General features: G+C 32.6%; 1 protein-coding gene across 1 annotated transcript in view; it reads right to left on the reverse strand.

The window, feature by feature from the left end:
- Positions 1–331: 331 nt before the first annotated feature.
- Positions 332–23,335, reverse strand: part of LOC145332726 (fasciclin-2-like) — a 110,672-nt gene continuing 87,668 nt past the window's right edge. Inside the window, exons 28-37 of the mRNA XM_080177772.1 lie at positions 20,121–20,197; positions 17,594–17,682; positions 17,128–17,223; positions 14,105–14,193; positions 13,574–13,650; positions 13,032–13,190; positions 11,896–11,957; positions 10,891–10,984; positions 10,111–10,242; positions 332–738 (exon numbers count right to left, since the gene is read on the reverse strand). Coding sequence (XP_080033898.1) covers positions 728–738; positions 10,111–10,242; positions 10,891–10,984; positions 11,896–11,957; positions 13,032–13,190; positions 13,574–13,650; positions 14,105–14,193; positions 17,128–17,223; positions 17,594–17,682; positions 20,121–20,197 — 886 coding nt within the window. The 3' untranslated portion in view covers positions 332–727. The remainder of the gene's footprint in view (positions 739–10,110; positions 10,243–10,890; positions 10,985–11,895; positions 11,958–13,031; positions 13,191–13,573; positions 13,651–14,104; positions 14,194–17,127; positions 17,224–17,593; positions 17,683–20,120; positions 20,198–23,335) is intronic.

Genomic DNA, 23,335 nt, shown 5'->3' on the forward strand with positions numbered 1-23,335 from the left:
TTATATATAGCCAGACATGTTTGTACAATAATCAAATATAAAACAATTATAAAATATTGGACTTTCTTATTTAAAGCAAAGATAAAATAAAAAATATTAGCTGCTTACATAAACAATATATTTATCTTTAAGATCAATTTATTTTTAAATCAACCTGCGGTTAAAGGGGTTTTGGGCTCCCGTAGGGTTATAGACTCTTGAAGGGGTGTAGGCATAGGAATAATAACTGAACCCCACGTCATTTTCTGCTGTTAAAAGAATATAATTGTAGGAGGGATTTCAGTGCTCGCAAAGCACTTTAAGGAAGATCAGCTCTAGTTTTTATTTTGAAGAAGAAGAATTTTGTAAATCGTAATATTGGTTTAATGCAGCTTAACCCAACAACTAAGATAACTGGGGAAAATCACGAAACCTATACGCGATTTTCAACTGTCGTTGGGAGGCAACACATAGTAGAATTGACGACCTTTTTATCTGCCCACCAAAATATTATTTTAGATTTATTCCTGGATTAATTGTCATACGGACATATCGTCATAGAATAGCTAAGCTACGAATATTTTAAATCAAAAGAATAAAATTAAGCAGCTTTTAACAAACTTACATGTCATTTTAAGTTTTTTTCATCGTCACTGTTTTTATTTCACATTATCAAAAATTAATTATATTTCACTTCAGAAGATTTGTCTTTAATTACTGTTCGTTTTCTTAATTATTTAGATGTTTCTTACTCGACTCCTGAAAAATAATATAAAATTAATTGCAGCAAGTTATAACAAACGTTTTAGGGTTGACAAGGATCGTTAGGGATATATTAATTGACAAAAAAAATAGGTTAAATCCCCAATTACGACAAATTAATTTACCATTCCTGTAGATTATAAGACAATTGGCGATATATTTATGTAAATCCCCTAATTGTAAGCACAAAAGTATTCCTTCTGTAGAATAAACTTTGGGTACCAGTGTAATTTACAGTCCTGTATTACTTACTTCCTGCTGATATAACTAGATGTATAAAAACATATACATGGTACATGACCCACTTAGATTAACACCGAAAGCCATAAAAGCCATAAATATCGTGGTAAAACTTGGAAATATAGGGATAGGTCAATCAAGCATAAAAACAATCTTCTTCGCAATTCCAAGTTTTCTCTCTAATATCGTAATTGATACAGGGCAAAAATAACAAAAAGTATTTCCTCAAAAAAAAACTTTTTTTCGACACTTTTGTCAGGGTTCGGAAGCCGCAGCCGCAGCCTCAGCCTCAGCCACCATCAGCCGCGCGGCTTACGAGAAGCCTCAAAATCAGCCGCGCGGCTTCCTCAGCCACCCAATAAGCCTCAGCCTTAGTCGCAGCCGCGCGGCTTAAAGAAAACATAAGCCACTGTAAGCCTCAGCCGCATTCAGCCACTGTAAGCCTCAGCCACTGTAAGCCTCAGCCACAAAACTCCAATTCAGCCACATTAAGCCTCAGCCGCACTAAGCCTCATTCAGCCAACGCCCCTCTAAGCCTCAGCCGCAATCAGCCGCGCGGCTTATAGTTGGGGAAGCCTCAGCCACACTCAGCCGCGCGGCTGTTAATAATTTGAAGCCGCAGCCGCACTCAGCCGCGCGGCTTCAAGAAAGCCTCAGCCGCAGCTGCAAAGTTATGATTATGCCGCAGCCGCGCGGCTTGATATTTGTAAGCCGCAGCCTCAGCCGCAGCTTAATTTTTTAAATTCAGCCGCAGCTTTGACACAGCCGCGCGGCTGAGATATTGTAAGCCCCAGCCGCAGCCGCAGGTGCTAAATTAGTACAAGCCTCAGCCGTCAATTCAGCCGCGGGGCTTAATTTTCATTTAATTTTGTCTGTCTGAAGCTTAAGATCTCAGCAACCACTGAACTGACAATGTTGTCCTTCTCAGGAATCCTTTTACTAAAGTAACAGGATGTCTGTGTGTCTGTGTATCTGTGTGTCTGTACCGAAGGATCTCTCTAACTGCTGAACCTATCGGGTTCTCCCTATCAGGGTAGCTTCTCATAGGTCCTGGGAAGGTTTATAACTATTTTTTTGGGAGTGGGACACCTCAACTCCCCAAAAAAATTAAAAATCCCCCCCCCCCTCAAAAAAAGTAAATTTTTTTAAAATTTTTTAAACTAAAATTAAAAATGAGGGGGGAGGCCCCCCCCCCCCTAAAAAAAAAAATTCCCCCCTCAAAAAAAAATTTTTTTTTACTTTTCTTTAAAAATTTAAAATAAGAAATTGGGTTATTAAATTTGACTCTCTCTCTTCCTCAAGTGCCCCCTAGAGGCCTCTAGGGGCGTAACCGCTAGTTATATATATATTGACATTGGATGGTTTTGAGCTAATTTTGGGGTGGGGGTCAGACATTTCCATCGCCAAAAAAAATTTTTTTTAAATGTTTTACTTTTAAATTTTTTTATATTCTTTTATAAAAATTTTATCTTAAGTTTTTTTTAAAATTACAACATAGGAACTACCATCTCGAACAACTACAAAAAGTTTGAACCTGTAATGTAAGAGCTCTAGTGGCGCAATCAGTTAGCGCACGGTTCTTCTACACTGTTATGCCGGGGTTATAAGTTCGAATTTCACCAGGAGCAATACGTTTTTGAACGTTGATACTTATGAATATTATTAAATACTATTTATAGGGTAACTGCCCTACTGACGTACGTTTGCCTAATTTTATTGTTTTTAAAAGATACAAATTTTTCAGAATTTACTTAATATTCACTATGAATTTGTATTATCTTAAATTTTTTTTCTTGTACAAGTGGCCTATTTAGCTCAATGGTAGAGCACTCGTCTTGTAAACTAGGGACCGTGAGTTCAAACCTCACAGGGGGCAATCAATTTTTGTGATACTCAAGTTATATAGTAGCTTCTCTATTATTTTTCCGTTTAGGTACGCAATACTTGTTCTATATAATTAAGCTTCTCCTACTTAGATATTTCTTCAATTTTAAATGTATTTAATACTTTGTGGTTGATGAGAGACACTGAAAAAGTTATGCAAAAAAAGATTTATACATATTTCATTTTTCATAGTATTTTTAAATTAATGAAAATAATTAAATTAAGATTTGGGGAGGGGGGAGGGTGTGTGTGTGTGTTTATTTTGAACACAAATTATCCTAATATGTTTTCTAACAAAAAAAATTTAAACAGCGATGTATTTTACTTTTTAAAGTTGGTTAAAAAAAGGTCTGTAAAATGCAATAAATTGTCCTGTATAATATGCAAAAAAATCTACATAATCTTTATGTACTCGATAGATTGAAATAGTTAAATGATTATTATATATCATCCGATTTTGTTTATTTTACAAAGATGCTTACTAAAATTGATTTTATTTTCGAAACCGCAATTATTATAAAAAAAATGTTTCTTTATCTTTATCATTATGTTATACAATTTCTGAATTTATAAGCAATACATGAATCGATATATTATTACTTTGATGTTGTCCATATTTTCATGTACTCTGATAAAGAAATAATCTCAGCTGGCTAAAATAACAATAACCCCCATACACCCCCTTTAATCCATCTCTCCCCTCTTATGGGATATATAAATGAACTGGCCAATAAATGAGGTCCATAATTTTATTAACAAATTTTCTTTTTTTTAATATATCCACATATTCTATTATATAAAGTGGTAATGTGAAGCTTCTTATTGATCCAGGGAAAGTTTAAAATTTTTTTGGGGAAATGTATCTTTTCCCTCCCAAAAAAAGATGACCCTCAAAATAAATTATTTTTTCTTCCCTTAAGTATTCCTAGAGGTTTTAGGGGCGCAGCCACAAGTATCCTTTAACCATTAACTCATTACATATTAAAACAGGTTTTAAAAGTATGTACATAAGAGTTATACCTATGAAATTTAGCACCCATTAATTTATTAAATTGTGATATTTAGACCTAAATTTTTCTTCAAAATTTCTGTCACCTTTGGTCTAGGGGTTAGTGTGGCAGTCGTGTGTTGGAAAGGTTCTTGGTTCAATTCCACCAAGAATTGAATGTGATTAAAGTTTTTATTCTGCTATGGACATTGGGACAATGGACAATAATTTTTGTTTCCTCTCATTTATATTTAGTTATTTTCCTCTCAAGTTGAAAAAAAATCTTAAAAGAAGGGTGGATATAATGTGTAAAAAAAGATTAGAGGAGATTTGTTCTAGGTAAACTTACTTTATTTGTAATATTATTAACTAAATTTTAATATAAAATTGCTTTACACCTATGTTCTAAGGGTTAGTGCACCATCATGTGTAAGAAAGGTTTTCTGTTCAATTCCACCAAGAATTACATATGATTATTTCTAAAACCTTGTATAAAGTATGGAGAGTTATTTTGTCTGTAGATTAAGAATTCGATAACTACTGAACTAATGAAAACTTTTTAAATTGCCTTTTCCAAGTTTTTGAATTTTTTAAAAAACTAAAATTAAAACTGTTGGGTGCTCAACCAAACTCCCCCCTATTTTCCCATAAAAAGATAATAAAAGTCACCCTTCATCCCCCCAAATTTTTTTTTCTTCTGGGATTCGAACCCGGATGATAGATGGTTCAAAGCTGTTACCGTACCAAAAAGCTATCAGAGCTCCAATATTTCAAAATGAAAATTTGTCTTATTTTTAGATCATTAAGTATTATGATGTCTGTTTGTTTGTCTGTCTATATGTTTGTACTACAGGATCTCGCTAACTACTAAACCGATATGGTGCTCCTATTCAGGGTAGTTTCTTATAGGTACTGGGAAGGTTTACAACTATTTTGGGGGAGGGTACCATCACACTACCAGAAAAAAATTGCCTTAGAAAAAAAATTAAACATCACCCCAAAATTAAAAATGGGATTTACTCGCCCCGGCCCTCCCCACCCAATAAAAATCACCCTACCCCCCAAAAATTATTTTAATTCAGTTCTTCTTTTTCCAGTACCTATTGTTTAGTATTTTTGTAATAACTTCATAATTACATTGTCATTAAGATTATGTGACATAAAAAGTTAGTCATAAAAATTATACCCATGAATAATTGTAATAAAAAGCACTTTTGTAAAAAAAACATTTTTCATAAGAGGTAAGTTTTTATGACAAATACATTTATTGCAAGTGTACATATGATAAGCATTTTAAAGACGATTATTTTTAAGACAAATTAAACCTGCGTACCATGGCTCAACATGTATCGCATCTGCTTGTCATCATGGAGGTAATAGGTTCGAATCTTGGCCAGACACTGCGTGTAAACTGAAGACGTTAAATGGTTCCTACTGCATCTATGCCAGGTATGCAACATGTAAAGTTAGAGTATGAGGATTTCCTTGGCTTGTAAACAGGCGTAACTCATTACCAAAGGACTTTCTGGCAGGTAGTTGGTTGCTGGATAGATGTCACTTAAATTGGAAAGAATTGGTTCCCCTTAATTATCCAAGGTTCAACAAGAAGCGCATCTGCTTGTCATCAGGGAGGTAATAGGTTCGAATCTCGGCCAGACACTGCGTTATAACTGAAGACATTAAATGGTTCGTACTGCTGCTATGGCAGGTGTGAGAAGTAGAAGGATTTCCTTGGCTCATAAACAGGCGTAACTCATTACCATAAAACTTTCAGGCAGGTAGTTCAATAAAAAAAAGTTGGTTGCTGGATAGATGTCACTTAACCTAATACAGAAAAGGAAAGAATTGGTTCTCCAAGGTTCAACAAGTAGCGCATTTGCTTGTCATCAGGGATGTAATAGGTTCGAATCTCGCGCAGACACTGCGTTATAACTGAAGACATTAAATGGTTCCTAGGTGCTAGGTGTGCAACATGAACAGGCGCAAAGGAAAGATATAATTCCCCTTAGTTATCCAGGGTTGTTGGACCTTGACTTAATGTCATAGAAACCCTCAACCGTAGCTCAACATGTAGCGCATCGGCTCGTCGTCTGGGAGTTGATAGGCTTTGTACTGCATCATAACTAAAGATGTTGAAATAAATTCCTACTGCTAAAAAACTTGTATAAAATTTTGGGTACCAGTATAAAACTTTGGGTATCAGAATAAATTTTTTTGTCTATTAGTATAAAACTTTGGGTTCCAGTATAAAACTTTGGGTACCAGAATAAATTTTTGGCTATTAGTATAAAATTTTGGGTACCAGTATAAAACTTTGGGTACCAATATAAAATTTGGGTACCAGTATAAAACTTTGGGTACTCGTATAAAACTTAAGGTACCAGTATAAAACTTTGGGTACCAATATTAAAACAAAATTTTAGGTATTAGTATAAAATTTTGGGTACCAGTATAAAACTTTGGGTACCAGTATAAAACTTTGGGTACCAGTATAAAACTTTGGGTACCAGTATAAAATTTGGGTACCAGTATAAAATTTGGGTAACTGTATAAAACTTTGGGTACCAGTATAAAACATTGGGTACCAGTATAAAATTTGGGTACCTGTATAAAACTTTGGGTACCAGTAAAAAACTTTGAGTACCAGTATAAATTTTTAGTACCAGTATAAAACTTTTGGTACCAGTTTAAAACTTTGGGTACCAGTATAAAACTTTGGGTACCAGTATAAAACTTTGGGTTCTAGTATAAAACTTTTGGTACAAGTATAAAACTTTGGGTACCAGAATAAAATTTGAGTACTAGTCTAAAACTTTGGGTACCTGTATAAAAACTTTGGGTACCAGTATAAAACTTTGAGTACTAGTATAAAACTTTGGGTACTAGAATAAAACTTTGGATACCAGAATAAAATTTGAGTACTAGTATATAATTTTGGGTACTAGTATAAAACTTTGGGTACCAGTATAAAACTTTGGGTACCAGTATAAAATTTTGGGTACCAGTATAAAACTTTGGGTACCAGTATAAAACTTTGGGTACCAGAATAAAACTTTGGGTACCAGTATAAAATTTTGGGTACCAGTATAAAACTTTGGGTACCAGTATAAAACTTTGGTTACCAGTAAAATTTGGGTACCAGTATAAAACTTTGGGTTCTAGTCTTAAACTTTGGGTACCATTATAAAACTTTGGGTACCAGACTTAAACTTTGGGTACCAGTATAAAACTTTGAGTACCAGTATAAAACTTTGGGTACTAGAATAAAACTTTGGGTACCAGAATAAAATTTGAGTACTAGTATATAATTTTGGGTACCAGTACAAAACTTTGGGTACTAGAATAAAACTTTGGGTACCAGAATAAACTTTGGGTACCAGTATAAAACTTTGGGTACCAGTATAAAATTTGGGTACTAATTCTGAATCAAACATTTGAAAAAATCCTGCTGTCCTCCCCCCTCTTCCCTCCACTCTTATTCTCACAACCCCTAACCACCCTCAACTCTCCAAAAAATGTCCTAGAATGCATTTAAAAAATCCAATTTAGCCGAAGCCTCAGCTGCAAAGCTTATTTATAATCAGCCATAAGATCAGCCGCAAGGCTTAATATTGTATTCAGCTGCAGCCGCATTCAGCTGCGCGGCTGAATTTAATTCAGCCACAGCCTCAGCCGCACGGCTTTCAGTAAGCCGCAGCCTCAGAATCAGCCGCGAGGCTTAATTATGTTATCAGCCACTCTCAGCCTCAGCCTCAATCAGCCGCGCGGCTTAATTTTCCAATCAGCCACTGTAAGCCGCAGCCGCTATGAGCCGTGCGGCTTTCAGTAAGCCGCAGCCTCAGCCACAAATCCTTCAGCCACTGTAAGCCTCAGCCACCCTCAGCCACTGTAAGCCTCAGCCGCTCGAAGCCTCAGCCACAAAATTCCAATTCAGCCACTGTAAGCCTCAGCCACCCCAATTCTTATTAAGCCTCAGCCGCATTCAGCCGCAGCCACTCTCAGCCGCACTAAGCCTCAGCCACTCTCAGCCTCAGCCACTTCCATAACTTTAAGCAGCCGCAGCCGCAAATTAGGATTCAGCCGCAGCCGCAGCCGCGCGGCTGATAGCGCGGCTTCCGAACCCTGACTTTTGTATCTTTGATTATTGGGTAAAGATTAATTTGTTCTTGAGGCATGAAGTAATATGGGGAAGACAAGGCTAATACATTTTCCATTTTACTGACCCCTATCTCCTTGAACAAAACCACTGTCTAAATTATACTTCTATCTTATCAAAGACCCAAGAAAGGTTAATTATCCATTCTCAGAAAATGCGCAAAAAGATTGCAAAAATCTCCCAAATTAAAAATAATCTCTGAAATCATAGTGCAGTCAGAAGTAATCTGTTTTAAGGGGGCTAGAAATAAAGACTCATAAAATGCTGGTAATATCATTTTAAGATGTAAATATTTTTTCATCCATTCATTTATCAATAAAGATCGCTGCTACCTTAAAAGATAAATTATCATAATTGAGGTTGTACAAAAATTATCGTCCATTTTCCCATCTCTGGAATTCTCCGTTTAAATTTACTATAACATCTTTTGAAGTTATGTTATTAGCTTATCTAAGAAGCAAAATTTGAGTTACACTATAGTTTAATATATCTGTATTCTGTATCCGCAAATTTGTCTGGAATTTCAAATTACTGCTTTCACAAAATCAAAAGGTTAATCCACCAAAAAGCGAATCAAGGAACAAGAGCCTATTCCTTTACCTTTATTTAGCCATTGCGATCAAACTAAAAACATTATAATAGTATCTGACTAAACGATGAGCTTACGCTCCATTATTTATTCCCTCCTTGGACAAGAAACATTATTTATAAGACAAAATATTTCATTATTAGAATACAGTTACATGGTAGCTACAAGATAATTTTTGGAAACTATGATCTTATTATGTCAATAATTTGTCACCATAAAGTCTACTCCTGTCAAATTTATGTCGTCAAACAATGATTCCTTGTTTTACAGTGGCATTATGCCCTTGTGGAGCCTTTCTAAAACTTGTTTTACATACTATAAAATTTAATAAGAATATCAGATCCTAATGAAATATTTTATAAATAGTTTTATTTACTTCTTTGCAAGATAACTCAATCTGAGGCTTTCGTCAGAAAGGGAGTGGAAATTGGACTGTTTATTACACTAACCTCTAAGTTTTATTATAACGTTTTCTTATACGTTAGCTTAACAATTGTCGGGCCTCTTATTAAATTTTATTTGGTTATATCATTAAGGTAAGTGTCCACATGTTAAAAACCATAATTGTAATCTACAGAAGATGTAATTTGTGTTTACTCATTGGGGATGTACATCAAGTTTTCGGCCATTGTCTTATCCCTTTAGATCCCTGGGCTATCTTACCAATGTTCATTTGTCTTAAACAAACCTTTAACTTGTGACCTTTCATCACAAATTTGTGGTTTACATTTAGTTTAAACTTTAATTTAAAAATTAAAGTTCATTACCAAAATGTCTGATGTTAACTAATTGATTAAATTGGATTTAGCAATTCTAAAATTTAAAAATGTAAATGTCCAAATGGTGCATATATTATTGAAATTAAACTAGGTTTTCTTAAAATGAAGCATTATTTATTGAAATTTGTATTTTACTTGAGGCTTTTAATGTTTTTAACGACTGCACTCCTAGCATCTATGAACTCTGTAAAAATAGCTAAAAACCATCCCTGGATCTTATGTAAAGCTTCTATAAAAAAAAAAGAACTTAATCGATGGAGTAGTTGTCGAGATCTTAAACTACAGACAAAAACATTACTTTATATAATAGGATTGTAAATAAATATATTCAAATGTGAGATTGCATGATAGGATGAACCATTTTGACTTTGAAATTCTAATAAACATTTATGACCAAGGAACAATTTTCTAACGTATCTTTCTAGAGATCCCAAGGGCATCATCCGCTTGTAATGGGATGCAATAATCTAACGCCCACTGGTGGATATTAGGTTAAGTAATATCCAACAGACAACCAACCTTTTGATTGTACGACCTTTGTCTGAGAAGTCCTAACTGTGAGTGGTTGCACCTGTTTATGGGCCAAGGCATTCTCTCTACTCTAACTAATTGTGTCGCGCACCTGACAAAGCAGCAGTAGGGACCATTTTTAACGTCTGTAGTTTTTACGCGGTGTCGGGCCGAGATTCGAACCTATCATCCTCCCGATGAAGAGTGGATTATGTATGTCTACCTTGGAACTGTGTGGAACAAGCTCCTTGTTGACTATTCTCGTTGGAACTAGTCAACCACTGGGCAGGAGGGGGATAACCTTCCATTTCCAAGCTGCAAGAGGAATTACCAACAGTATTTACAACTCCAACTCCTAGTAATAAAAAGAAGTAATTTTTTGCATATTTTCTGTAAACTTGTGTGTTAGTGTTTAGTTAAATGCGCTTATTAAATCAAACAAAGGGGGCCATTTTTTCGCGTATTTTCGGTAAAGTTGGGTGTAGCTGTTTAATCAATTGCGGTTTTTAAGTCAAACTGTTTTTAATTATGGTTATTTCATATATATATAATAATGTTGATTTTTATTAAGACCAGTTTGACTTAATGGGCGCACTTGATTAAACGGTTACACCCAACTTTACGAAAAATATGCAAAAATGACCCCTTCAGATAATGAACAATTATGAATGTAATCATTAATATTATTTACAACACCACCACCTAGTAATACAAATTTGTACTGAAATTATTAAAAATTATGAATGAAATATTATATACAACTTGGCCACCTAATAATACAAATTTGTGCTAAGATGATTAACAATTCTGAATACTTTATCACTTTAAAAGGGAAAGACCTTTATAAAATTATGTCTTGAGCAACTACGGGGAGGGAGAAAGCAAAAATATCTTTAAAACCATCCCAAAACTAAAAAAACTTTATGTAAAGCTTTACTATATAAAATGGAAAACTCAATTGGGTCATTGTTTAGTAAATTCATAAAAAAGCAAATTTGTGTACCTGGATGTGAGGAGGTGCCAGGATTTGGACTTTGGAACTTGAGGTTCAGAATACTGGAGTGCTTTCTACACTGCTGGTTATTCATTTCCATAGTCTAAATAATAACAAGGATGATCAAGTCTAATAGTAAAGAAGATTTCTAAAATTATACAAGTTTAACAAATAATATGAAATCTACAATTATACATGTATAACCCAGACTGGGTACTGGGTCCACGGGAAGGGGACATGCAGTTATATAACCCCTTCTCTCTTTCTCTATTGTCTTACTCTAATGTTTAACATAGGAAATACACTAAGTTTAAGAGAAAAGATAGAGAAAGGAAGCGAAAAAAACATAAAAATAAAAGAGACAGACAGACATAAGCACTTAGAAAGAAGCGCCACTACTTAAAAGTCAATTTGAAAGGTGTTTGCGAACATAGCTTTCATGAAGTAGGTTATTTAAAGTGATTATAAGATGGAACTTTTAGTTAAAGTGATACATAACACAAAAAAAACAAATAAATGACAACCATGCTTAGGTTGCTTTCTTAGTTTCTACAAGAGCTTGGACGTCCTTAGGTAGCATTATAATTTCATTCCAATTTTTGAATATTATTTACATGATGACTATTAAGAGTACAAGTATGCCATGATTCACTATCTGTTCCTGACATATGATAGATAGATAGATATTATTTACCTGATGTCTATTAAGAGTACAAGTATGCCATGATTCACTATCTGTTCCTGACATATGATAGATAGATAGATATTATTTACCTGATGTCTATTAAGAGTAGAAGTATGCCATGATTCGCTATCTGTTCCTGACATATGATAGATAGATAGATATTATTTACCTGATGTCTATTAAGAGTAGAAGTATGTCATGATTCACTATCTGTTCCTGACATATGATAGATAGATAGATATTATTTACCTGATGTCTATTAAGAGTAGAAGTATGCCATGATTCGCTATCTGTTCCTGACATATAATAGATAGATAGATATTATTTACCTGATGTCTATTAAGAGTAGAAGTATGCCATGATTCGCTATCTGTTCCTGACATATCCCGTCCTAAATATTATACACATGTAATATGTAATTTAATTTATTCATATTTGTTATGCTATTGGCTACACCCCTATAGGCCGTTAGTGTCTCTTGAGGTATTAGGGGAGGGGGAAAGTCGACCCTCCAATTTAAATTTCAAAAGAAAAAAAAATTTGGTTCATTTTTTCTATAAGCTATTTTCCTTTGGATGGTGATGGTGCCCTACACCAAAATAGTTAAAAACCTTCCCTGTTTTATAAATCTAAATTGAAAATGAGTAGATGATTTCCCACTCACACTTCACACAGAGATGGGTTCTTAAAAGATAATGCCGCGTTTTTTCGACATTTTTTACGCTATGAATAACAAGCGCGGCATTCGCGAAATCTAAAAGAGTATACAACGATTTATTTAATTATTTCGCTTTTGTTGGTACGGCCTTCATAGAAGAAAAACAAATTATCTTCAATCCATTTTTGCTGCATATTAATTAATGCATCTTTTTAGAGCTGTGTTAGACATTATAAAAATTGCTAAAAAAAAATAATTTAAAATTCAGTATTCTTAAGTTATATACTCTGTTGAAATTCTATCGTCTTCGTTCAATCAATCAATGTCTAAAAAACGCCGAAAAAACGCGGCATTCATCTTTTAAAAACCCATCTCAGGCACAGATCTTGTTACTTTTATAGAAGGTTATATATATTCACGAAACCTTCTTGGCTTTATTTGATTTTAATATGTATTCCAGAATGGCTTCGATTTATTACTTATAGATCAATTTGTACCAAGAAAGAAAAGTAAATAGAATAACTCTCTATTAGAATTGCCCAAGCCCTCTGTAGATATATGTAGATTATTGCATCGTATTACAAACAGTTTTCCTTGGACATGGAAATAATAGATTAAAGTATAAGTTCTGTTTCATTTGTCCAAAAGGTGATGATGAAAAAATTATTAATTTTCTTTTTTTCATACAAAAATGTCTAAAATTCGATAAACATAGTTTAAAGTCTCTAGATGGGGTTCAATTCATCAAACATTATTTGGATTCAAAGAGACATTGGAAAATGAATAAACACACTTAGTCTAGATTACCTTGTCCATGTTGTTGCTGCCAGCCAGGAAGTCCACTGCTAACTACTGGATGCCCTTGATGTCCTGCTGGATGTCCAGAGGTAGTGTTTTGCTGCCAGGTGTTGGGAGGACCAGGTAGGTTCTGATCACTTGTCCAGCCGCATCTCTCCCGCTCTTCACCTTAAAAAATAACTTTTATATTTGGAGCTTCTCTATAACTAGGATATGTCTTGTTGTTCCCACTTAGTGCGTGGTCGATCACAAAAACCCCCACTCCCCCTGTTTTGAAATTAGGTGAAAACAAGGGTGGACAGTTTTTCGTTTGTTTGATTATACTTATGTTAGGTAATATTGGGTACTGGATATCCCTACGGGCTTAGGGCACCGCATGTATGGTCCCCTGCACAGAGGTTAGGCCCAGGAAATAAAAAAAAAACTATTCCACCTCCTTATTTTCAATTTATTCGTTAATTAAAGGAAAAGCACTGAAAACTTTTGTAAGACCTTTCGATGAAAATAATTAACCTTGTTCAATTTTCCTATATAATTTTTTTCAAGTGTACCTTTTTTCCAGCTGTTTGACTGACTGCTGGGGTGGCAGGAGGGCTGTTGTCTTTCTGGCCATACAGGGGCTAGATCACTAAATATAGAAATATTTAGATAGATAGAAAGACATGAAGTATGGAAAGTAGTACTTATTAGCGTATAAGATGTTTTTTGAATGCAGGCATAGGTTGATTTATATTGTTAAATAGTTAGGTAGATATGTAGATAGTTGTATAAAGTTAGATAGTTGGATAGACTGATACTACTTACGACCAAATTCTATAAAATTGCCTAGCCGTGCCTATGAATTAGAGTGTCCTAAGCCTTACATACTGCTTTATATCTACACATGGCTTAGGAAACCCCAGCTGTTAGGCTATCCTAGGAAAATTTATAGGATTTGACCTTTTATAGAGTTCAATATAAGGATAGCAACTTTGCATATGGAATTATAATTACACAAATTATTATTTAAAATTCTATTTATATACATAGATGAAAGTATGTATCAATTCTTTGTGAAAATCCAGAGAAAAAAAAACTATCACCTGGTCGTACTGCCAGTTTGCCCTGGCCGGGGCCAATTTTCAGCCTCACTGCTGTTTTGACTTGTTCGTCTGGAGACACGTTCTCGTTCCTAAAATAATTTTACACACTTTTATTTTTTATACTTTATATAGGTTAGGTTAGGTTAAGTAAGGGTTAGAGTCCAAAAGAGATAGGGCAAATGAAAGCTTATAAAAAGTAAGTAAGTTGTGATGACTATATACTAAATATGACAATTTAAGAAAGGAAATGTACAAATATACTTTTTTCAGAGTTAGGGGCATATCTTTTGGTCGGGTGAATGGGGGTTGGCTTATAGAGCCTCTAGAATCTATGGGCGCATCCGCTAATGTAGAAAATAGAAAATCATATTTGAAACATATATGTACACATTTGGTCATATATTAACTAAATTAATGTATTAACCTATTTACAAATTGTTAAATTAACTAAAGATAAACATAATCTGTATGTTTCTGTAAGATGCTTAAATTCTAGTCTCTAGTGGGTTTTCTTGAGAAAAGGAAGACAAATTTTTGTTTCAAAATTCAAGACATTTCGAATAATTACATTTGTTCATATTAATTGTATGAATATACGTCTACTGAATATCATGTATTGTCTCGTTTCATGGAGGATTGAAAAAATCCCCTGATAAATTTTCCTAAAGAAAGGTTACCCATCCAAATTTTATTTTACCCTAAACGTGTAAACATTGAAACAAACATAAATAAGGAATATTAAACCTAAACTGGGTCAGATACAAATTAGTACGAATCAGGAAATGAAAGGACAATAGTAAAAATGTATACAAAAATATGGACACTGGTTGGTGTTACTACCCGATCAATAGAGCCCTTTAAGTATTTAAGCCTGCGATTTAAAAAATCGTTTATAAAACTTAGGGGACTTGGAACTATTTACTTTACCCTTAATCTTTATTCCACACCCATCCATTATTATATCTTGCTTTGGTGTCTATTTTCAAAGTCAATTGTGGATGTGAAGGACACAAATATCTACATTTATTTGTCATTGTTGTATCTCTATAGACTATGGTACAAATCAAAATTAGTATCAATTAACAATTTCATTTTGACATAGTACATAGTAGCTTCCTAATTTAATGTTTTTACTAGTAGATATGGCCCTAGAGGTCTCCAGGGTTTAGGGGTGGAGAATTAAGTCCACCCTCCATTTTTCATTTTAGCATTAATTTTCCAGAAGTGATTTTTCTATGGAGGGTCCAGGTATCCTCCCCTAAAATAGGTATAAACCTTCCCTGGGCCTATAAGAAGCTTCCCCATAAGGAAAACCGGATCTACTGCAGCTCACGGTAAAATATTGCTGGTAACGAATATTGCCAAAAATCTATAAATTTTAAAGGCTGCTAGCTGCCAAACGGCTTAACGTACAGACATTGCCCAAACTTTGTTTTAAGCAGCATAAGAAGGCCTACAAATAATCTGGAATAGCCATAAATAAATAATGCATAATTATTTCGCAGTGCAGAGAAATGCGCGAAAAAGGCCTATTTTACGCGTTTTTTTCTTCAGTGAAGCTTTCCCTATGCATCATTGGATCTTGGCTATTTTAGATTATTTGTAGGCTTTTTTATACTGCTTAAGATGGTGTGCGGGTATGATCTGTACGTTCAGCCGTTTGGCAGCTAGCAGCCTTTAAAATTCATAGATTTTTGGCAATATTCGTTACCAGCAATATTTTACCGTGAACTGCAGTAGATCTGGAGAACCATATCGGTCCAGCGGATAGCAAGATTTTAATGCACAGATAGATATCATGTTTTATTAAAGGATTATAGCCTGTCCGTTGAAATCTTCAATATACATCAAGAACACTCGTAAGCAAGGACAGATAGTCAGACATCTTATTACTTTGTATACTTTTTTTCCTAAAATCCTAAATGGAAGTTTATAAAGCGGAAAACTGGGCAAAAGACATTAAAACAATTTAAACAATTCATAAGAGATGTAATAACTGTGAACAGAGATTTTCAAAAGATTTTCTCGTATTCATTCGAAACCGGTGGATAGGAACCGGTTCTCATGCATACGAAAAAACTATGTCTAACATCGTATTATATCCAGCTTTCTACAAATATAAAAATGTACAATCATAAGATTAAAACCAGTTTTTTAGCCCCGTGGTGCCGAAGGCACGGGCTTATAATTGTACATTCTATATCCGCGGAAAGCCGTTTATAATACGATGAAAGAAATAACTATTAAACATCCATCGTAGAAACATTTTTTCGTGTCTGTCTGTTTAAATTTTTTCTCTAAGCTCAAAAAAAGAATAAAAATAATCCCTATATAAAATTAACATGATCTGTGTCTGCCTGTACCGAAGGATATAGCTAAACCCTGAACCTATATTGTTCTCCTTTGCATGGTAAATTCCCATAACTATTTTCGCGAATGTAAAACTACCCTACCAAGACAAATCACCAATAGAAAAACATTAAGCCAACAATTAAGATATCGTGTCCATTAAACTTTCAGCACCCTTTCACCTTATAGTCCAAAGTTCCTCCCTTCCTGACCAAAATAAAGTTTTAAGTCTACATCCATCAAATTTATATCCATTATATTAATCCACTTTGCGACTTTATAATTGAAGTAATTTTCTTTAAATTGAATATTTTTTCAATTATATTTTGCAGTCGGAATATATTAATTATTAAGGGTTCATTGACACAGTACACATATATATTTATATTCTTACCCCAAGGGAGGGAGGGGACATTAGACTTTAAATTATACTGGTCCCTAAAATTTTACAGTCATGATCACTCATATTTTAGCCAAACAAGCCAAAAATAGATAGAACCTATGGTTTTATTTGCTTTATAGATTTAATAATTTATGTATTAGCAGAGGGACCTTCGTCAACCAATCTTTAATTACATAAAGTTGACATAAAATATTTTTGTTTGTTTATGGTTTGCTTTTCATGACCAAATGAAGCTAGTACAAAATATACAACGTTAATATGTAATACATACCATTCTTTTCCATGTATAGATTTTCCAGCCACATACAAGATTAACACATGCACAGACTGATGTACAGCTCACTATTATACCAAGGTAAACAAACATCTAAATAGATAGATACATATATAGATTGATAGATAGATTAACACAAGTACATACTGATGTACTATTATACCAAGGTACACAAACATCTAAATAGATAGATGAATAGATTGATAGATAGATCAACACAAGTACAGACTGATGTACAGCTCACTATTATACCAAGGTTAACAAACATCTGAATAGATAGATAGATGATGAATAGATTGATAGATGGATAGATAGATTGATAGATAGATTAACACAAGCACAGACTGATGTTCAACTTGCTAAAAAATAAAGATGTAAGTAAATGGATAGTCAAAGATCCCAAAAAGTTTTAGAGCTTAAAAGATAAATAATTAGATGGTCAGGTAAATAGATAGATAGATACCTTGTTAAATGTTTCCTCAATTTGTTTATCATCTAATCTATCATGATTCTTTATTCCTGTACTCTCCTCCTCGCCTAATCCATCAGAACCTAAAGAATAGAAAACCTGGATCAAGTCTGATATACAGTGTGATGGTTAGGGATATAAAGAGATAAGACAATGGCCAATAAATCAATGCATATTCTAAATGATGATACTCAAAATTACCTCTTCTGTAATTACATTTAATGGTTAAAAACGTTTGGACACTCAATTTAATAAACCAGCCAATTAAAGTTTAATAAAAGTCCTCAAAGTTGATAATATAACGAATAATAAAACGTTACTTTAAATTTTTGGAGACTTTATAAACAACCCAATGTCCCCTCCCTTCCTTGTTATTATACATTAATATTTCCAAAAGCATATGCAATGGAAACACAGGTTTTTGGGGTATATTTGTTGAAAACTGCAAAATTATTATTTGTCATACCAAAATTCAAAGCTAATAAAGAAAAAAAGATGTTGATTATTAAGTTCTTATATATCGTAATTGAGTTAAATCAAACAATACTTTTTTAGAAAAAAAACCCTTAAAGGAAAAAGGCTAGTTCAGCATTTCATTTAAAACTTAACATAACAGTCTTCAAATTTCTGTAGCAGCTAATAGTCATTAGGACATAAGAAGCGCGAGACAGATTTTGCGCGCATTTCCTTTTGTTATGTGCTCTCTTCCCATAAAAGTGTCCTTTAAGGTTTCCAAAAAAATATCTTCGTTCATAATTTTGACTTAATCCATTCTGCTTTTGAAAACTTTTTCATATATCAATAGCACATTACAATCTAAAGCTAAATTTGTCTATTATTGTGATGTGCTATCTCTATGACAAAAGACTCCAATAACCATAATCTGGTTTGTTGCCAAAAATATGAGTGGATAAAAATATGAAAGCAAGAATGATAAAATGAAAAGATGTAGAGTCAAATTGTTTGATCTGGATGATAACGTTAATCAAGAACAATTATGACCATGATAGCATGCTTACTTGTGAAAAGAAGTAATCTGATTGTTTTTCTTTTCTTTTATTCAAATATCAAATAAAAAGTTGATTGTTTTTAATTGTTCCTAAGTTTTTATTCTCTATAAAAACTGACAGCATGATACTTTTGTTTATCTAAAAATTGATTGTCAAAACTTAAGGTTGATTTGTGAATGTAATATATTAAGATCAGGGATAAGGGATGGGAAACGTAGGAAAATATTATTACAGGCCTATTTCAAGCCTAAGCCTAAAAAAACAGTTATGGGATGGTGCAGTAGTTTGTTATAAATGCTAATGAAATAGCTGTGTGTGTGTAGAAAAAGTATAGAATCAAATTCAGGTAGCTAGTCAAAAGTAAAAATAGAACTTATTTTAAAACTATATATTAATGGCTTTTGTTAAAATGAAGTTTTTTTTCTCTCAAAATTTTTTTATCTTTTACTTTGGTAATTTGAATTTTCAGAAAGCTATCGTTGGGTTTCACTCAGACAGATTTTAGTTTGTATTTCTTTGCATTTTTATTAATGAGTAAAAATTTTATCTGAAAATATCATTGCTAATTAAAATTCAAAAGAAATAAATCAATAAATAAGCACTTGAGTAGCATTCTATCAAGTTCTTTGGATACTATTATGTAATGATAGATTTGTACTGTGTTGTATAGTACAAATATTAAGGTTAAGGTGTTGTATCAATTCCGTATTAAATTTTTAAAATTCAAAATACAACATTTAATTTATAAACTACCAAATGAAAATTCGTAGCTACCTTCTTTCCAAAGAAAAATCCCTTTATTTTGTTTTTTTTCTATATGGTCCTTTTTTAATGTTAATTCTGAGCAGTTTTAATAATTAAGCTAATGTGATCAAACACCATTTATATTTATTTTGTATTAGCAGACAAATCATTATTTTTTTCTAGAATTGTCTGCATTTTAAAATTGCCGCCAATTGGTGATTGGTTGATACAAAACAGGCAGATCCTCATTGGTTTAGAGCGATAGCTACTTGGGAGCGTCCGCCAGGGACATTAATTAGGAATTGGTAAAAGTTGCAATATCACTTTAGAATCTAGGCCGGGACTTAATTAATGGCCAGGTTTCCTATCCCTTATCCCTGATTAAGATTAAGATCATTAACGGAAAAGACACATAATAAAAGATTTATTTTTTAAAAGTTACATAAAAATGTAAAGAATTATTACTATTTAGAATGTTAAAAAGTCAACATCATTATCGTAGACATTTATAAAATACGGTATACAGACAAACATTCCCTATTAGAACGAAATGTGATACAAAAAGGATTTTAAGCTATTTTCTAAGGGATTGTGACATCCCCATTTCGAAAAATAACCACCAAAATGTTATATATATATAAATATTTTATCAATATACAAATAAATATGAAGGAGAATCTTCTCTTCGTCCATACAGGCTTGGGTAAAGCCATTGGGAAGCTTATGCAGTGTTTCAGAACTGTTTTGAATATTTATAAGATACATACCTTCGTCATGAGTGAGTAACGGGAGCCTGAAGGTTTCTTTGACCGTTGTTGGTGTCATCTCTATAATATTACTTCGACCTTTTTATTTCAAGATAAATTATTTTAACTTATAACCAGAGATACTTATAAAGAAAAAAACGATAAATCTTTTATTTACATCCCCATTGATGATAAACTGAACTATCCCTTCTTGACTTAACAAATAAAATAACGCGATTTTAAAACTTTGGGTACCAGTGTTGTGTCTTTTACAATCCAATACCCCCCCCCCCCCCTGTTCCTGGTTATATCAAAGTATGGCATAAAACCTTTGCGGACCATTTGAATTGCGGATATCTAAAATTAGTTATACAAAAATAAACTTTTGTTAAGAATTCCAAATTGTTTATGGTTTTAGATCTATTTTTAATCTGTTGAACTTGAATATGATATTCTCACTACTAGGGAGAAAGAAAATACAACCTTTTTGGATGAAAAAAATAAAACATTCATTATTACTCAAACATGCATTAGTTCTCTCTTACACTCGAGTGTGAATGACTACTAGATTCCTTCAATCTCTCTATTCATGGGTTTACAAACAAAGGCCATACTATTATTTTTTCAAACAATTCATTATAAGAAGTTGTTTATTTGAAAATTTAAAACTTCAATGACATTAAATCGATTTTTTATTACCATTAAATTCTAAGCTGCACTACTTATGGATAGTATTTTACTTGTTAGTTTTTTTTTACATAATAATTACATAGATTCATGATAAACATAATAATTAGTTAATTATATTATTAATGGTGGAATATCTGAATTTTGTTTCTTTCGGGAACAAAAAAGATACGGATCATGGAAAGAAAACGAAGTAGCGGGTTTCGTCGTGTTTTCACAGTAGCTGTTCTCCTATTCCTTACCCTGCGTGGTAATCATTAATATTTACCTAACATAAATAACCTATTAAAGCCACTGTGAAAATTCGACGAAACCCGATAATTCGTTTTCTTTCCATGGTGTAAAGATACAATTTGGAAATTTCAATATTTAGAAAACCAATAATTAGATTTGTTTTGAAAAAGTAAATCAACAAAAACCCCTTTGTTATGCAAAAATGGTACTTAGTTGCATTTGTTTAATTGTTAAGGCGTTTCCACTAATAAATATTCAAGATACATGCCTAATATTGCAGCATTAGTTATCAATTTAAACATTTCTAGTATAACAAAGTGATAGACAGCTTTCCGCGGATATGAAAATGAAAAATTATAAGATTAAAACCAGTTTTGCATGCATCGAGAGGCCGAAGGTACGAAACTGGAATAAATCTTATAATTTGTATTTTAACTGAGTACCGGTTCTAATCCAGTGGATATTAATCAGTTTCGAAGCCATACTTGAAAAGTGTTTTACTTTAATTCTATGTGTTCACTCATAATTCTTTCTATGCTTAAAATGTGATTAAAAGTGCAATAAAAATGTTGTAATCATTTTATTCTCTGTGTGTGCTAATTCTGTGAAGCTTGAAAATGTCTTTATTGACCTAAAATGGTAGTAACCATAAATCCTTACTACTGCTGCAGTATGCTTTTTATGCCTAGATTTTCAAAGTAAATCTAATAGAATAAATTAAACAAAAATAATAAATAATGCTTTTGATGATTTGTAAAAAAAAATATTTTAGATTTTGGAAAGCTCCACAAAAAAAATTTGAGGATTTTTTTCTTTGTGAACTTTGTGTTTCGAGATTTTTTTTATTTTTGATAATGTAAGGAGAATAATTTTTAAAAAGTTCTAAAAAAATATTGTTAAAAAAATAATTCCTTTATTTTCATACTTATAATATACAGTTTGATATAAATGCATTGAATGTTGTAGCTGTATGAAAGGTTTTATCCAAGCTCCATAATGGTAGTCTGTGTGTAAAGGTACAAAATAGTACTTTTTGTACTAACAATATAATCATACCTATTACTTAAAACTTTTTCGATTTTTATTTAAATTTTTATCAGTAAAAATAAGAGAAATTTAATGCTTGGGTATCTTGAGCTTCTTGGATGAATAATATCTGACAGATAAACAACCATTTGATTAAACAACCTTTGTCTGAATATCATAAAAATGAATTAAACGGAGTCCTACTATAAACTTTGCACAAATGCTGTCGCAATTTGGCATAATGTAATCACGCAACCTTAGGTTGTTAGAAGGGAGAATTTAGAAGTTTGGATTCTATTTATTCAACAACTTTAATCATTCTCATCGTTATATAAAAGTGTCATTCATTAGGGTGTCTAAGTACAAAAAATACAAATCTCGACTGATGCTAACAACAACCTCTATAATAATTGAGAAAATATGGATTCTCTATGCCATGAAGTTATCCAAGTATGGTAATATTTTTATTACTCTGATGTATGCTTTGCACATGTTCATTCCTTATCCCAGGACATTTTTTTACATTGAAAAAGTTGGGGACAGAAACGGTTTTCTTTGGATAAAATATTTCTCCCCTTGCCTCATATAGAAGCAATCTTGAAACCAATTAATCATGGTTAATTTTTTTTATTTTGCATACTTAAAAGCTATATAGAAGCAATCATGAAACCAATTAATCATGGTTAATTTTTTTTATTTTGCATACTTAAAAGCTTTGTGCGAAGGTTATTAGGAAATGTCTGACACTGTTTTAATAAATAAAGAATTTAACCCTTTTTCAGTATGGCTTCAAAACCGATTAATATTCGCTGGATTTGAACTGGTTCTCAGTCATACTAAAAAATCATGTGCAGCTCCGTATAACAGACAATTTTCCACAAATATTGAAATAAAAATAATAAAATTAATAACAGTTTTGTTAGAATGGGCCTTCGGCCCCTCAAGGCAAACAAAACTGGTTTAACTCTTATATACTTTTATTTTATTATGCGGGGAAATCTCTCTATAATACGATGCGATAAATAACTATAACAAATTAAAAGATTGTAGTGATACAAAAAAGCAAAAAGTTTGTTGTTGAGCTTTTTGTTTTTATAATAAAGAATTTAAACTATTTAAATTAGGCATTTTTTAAAATGGTCAATGGATAAAACTCTTAATGTTTTATAATTACCAAATTAATAAATTAATTAATTTTCTTTTTCTATGTCATTAATAAATTATATAAAAAAAACACAATATTATAGCATTCTTTGCACTTTTTTTGAAAGATTAATTGTTACAAATTT

Source organism: Acartia tonsa, chromosome 11, assembly GCF_053477335.1.
Source record: "Acartia tonsa isolate MP-2025a chromosome 11, ASM5347733v1, whole genome shotgun sequence".
Classification (NCBI taxonomy): domain Eukaryota; kingdom Metazoa; phylum Arthropoda; class Copepoda; order Calanoida; family Acartiidae; genus Acartia; species Acartia tonsa.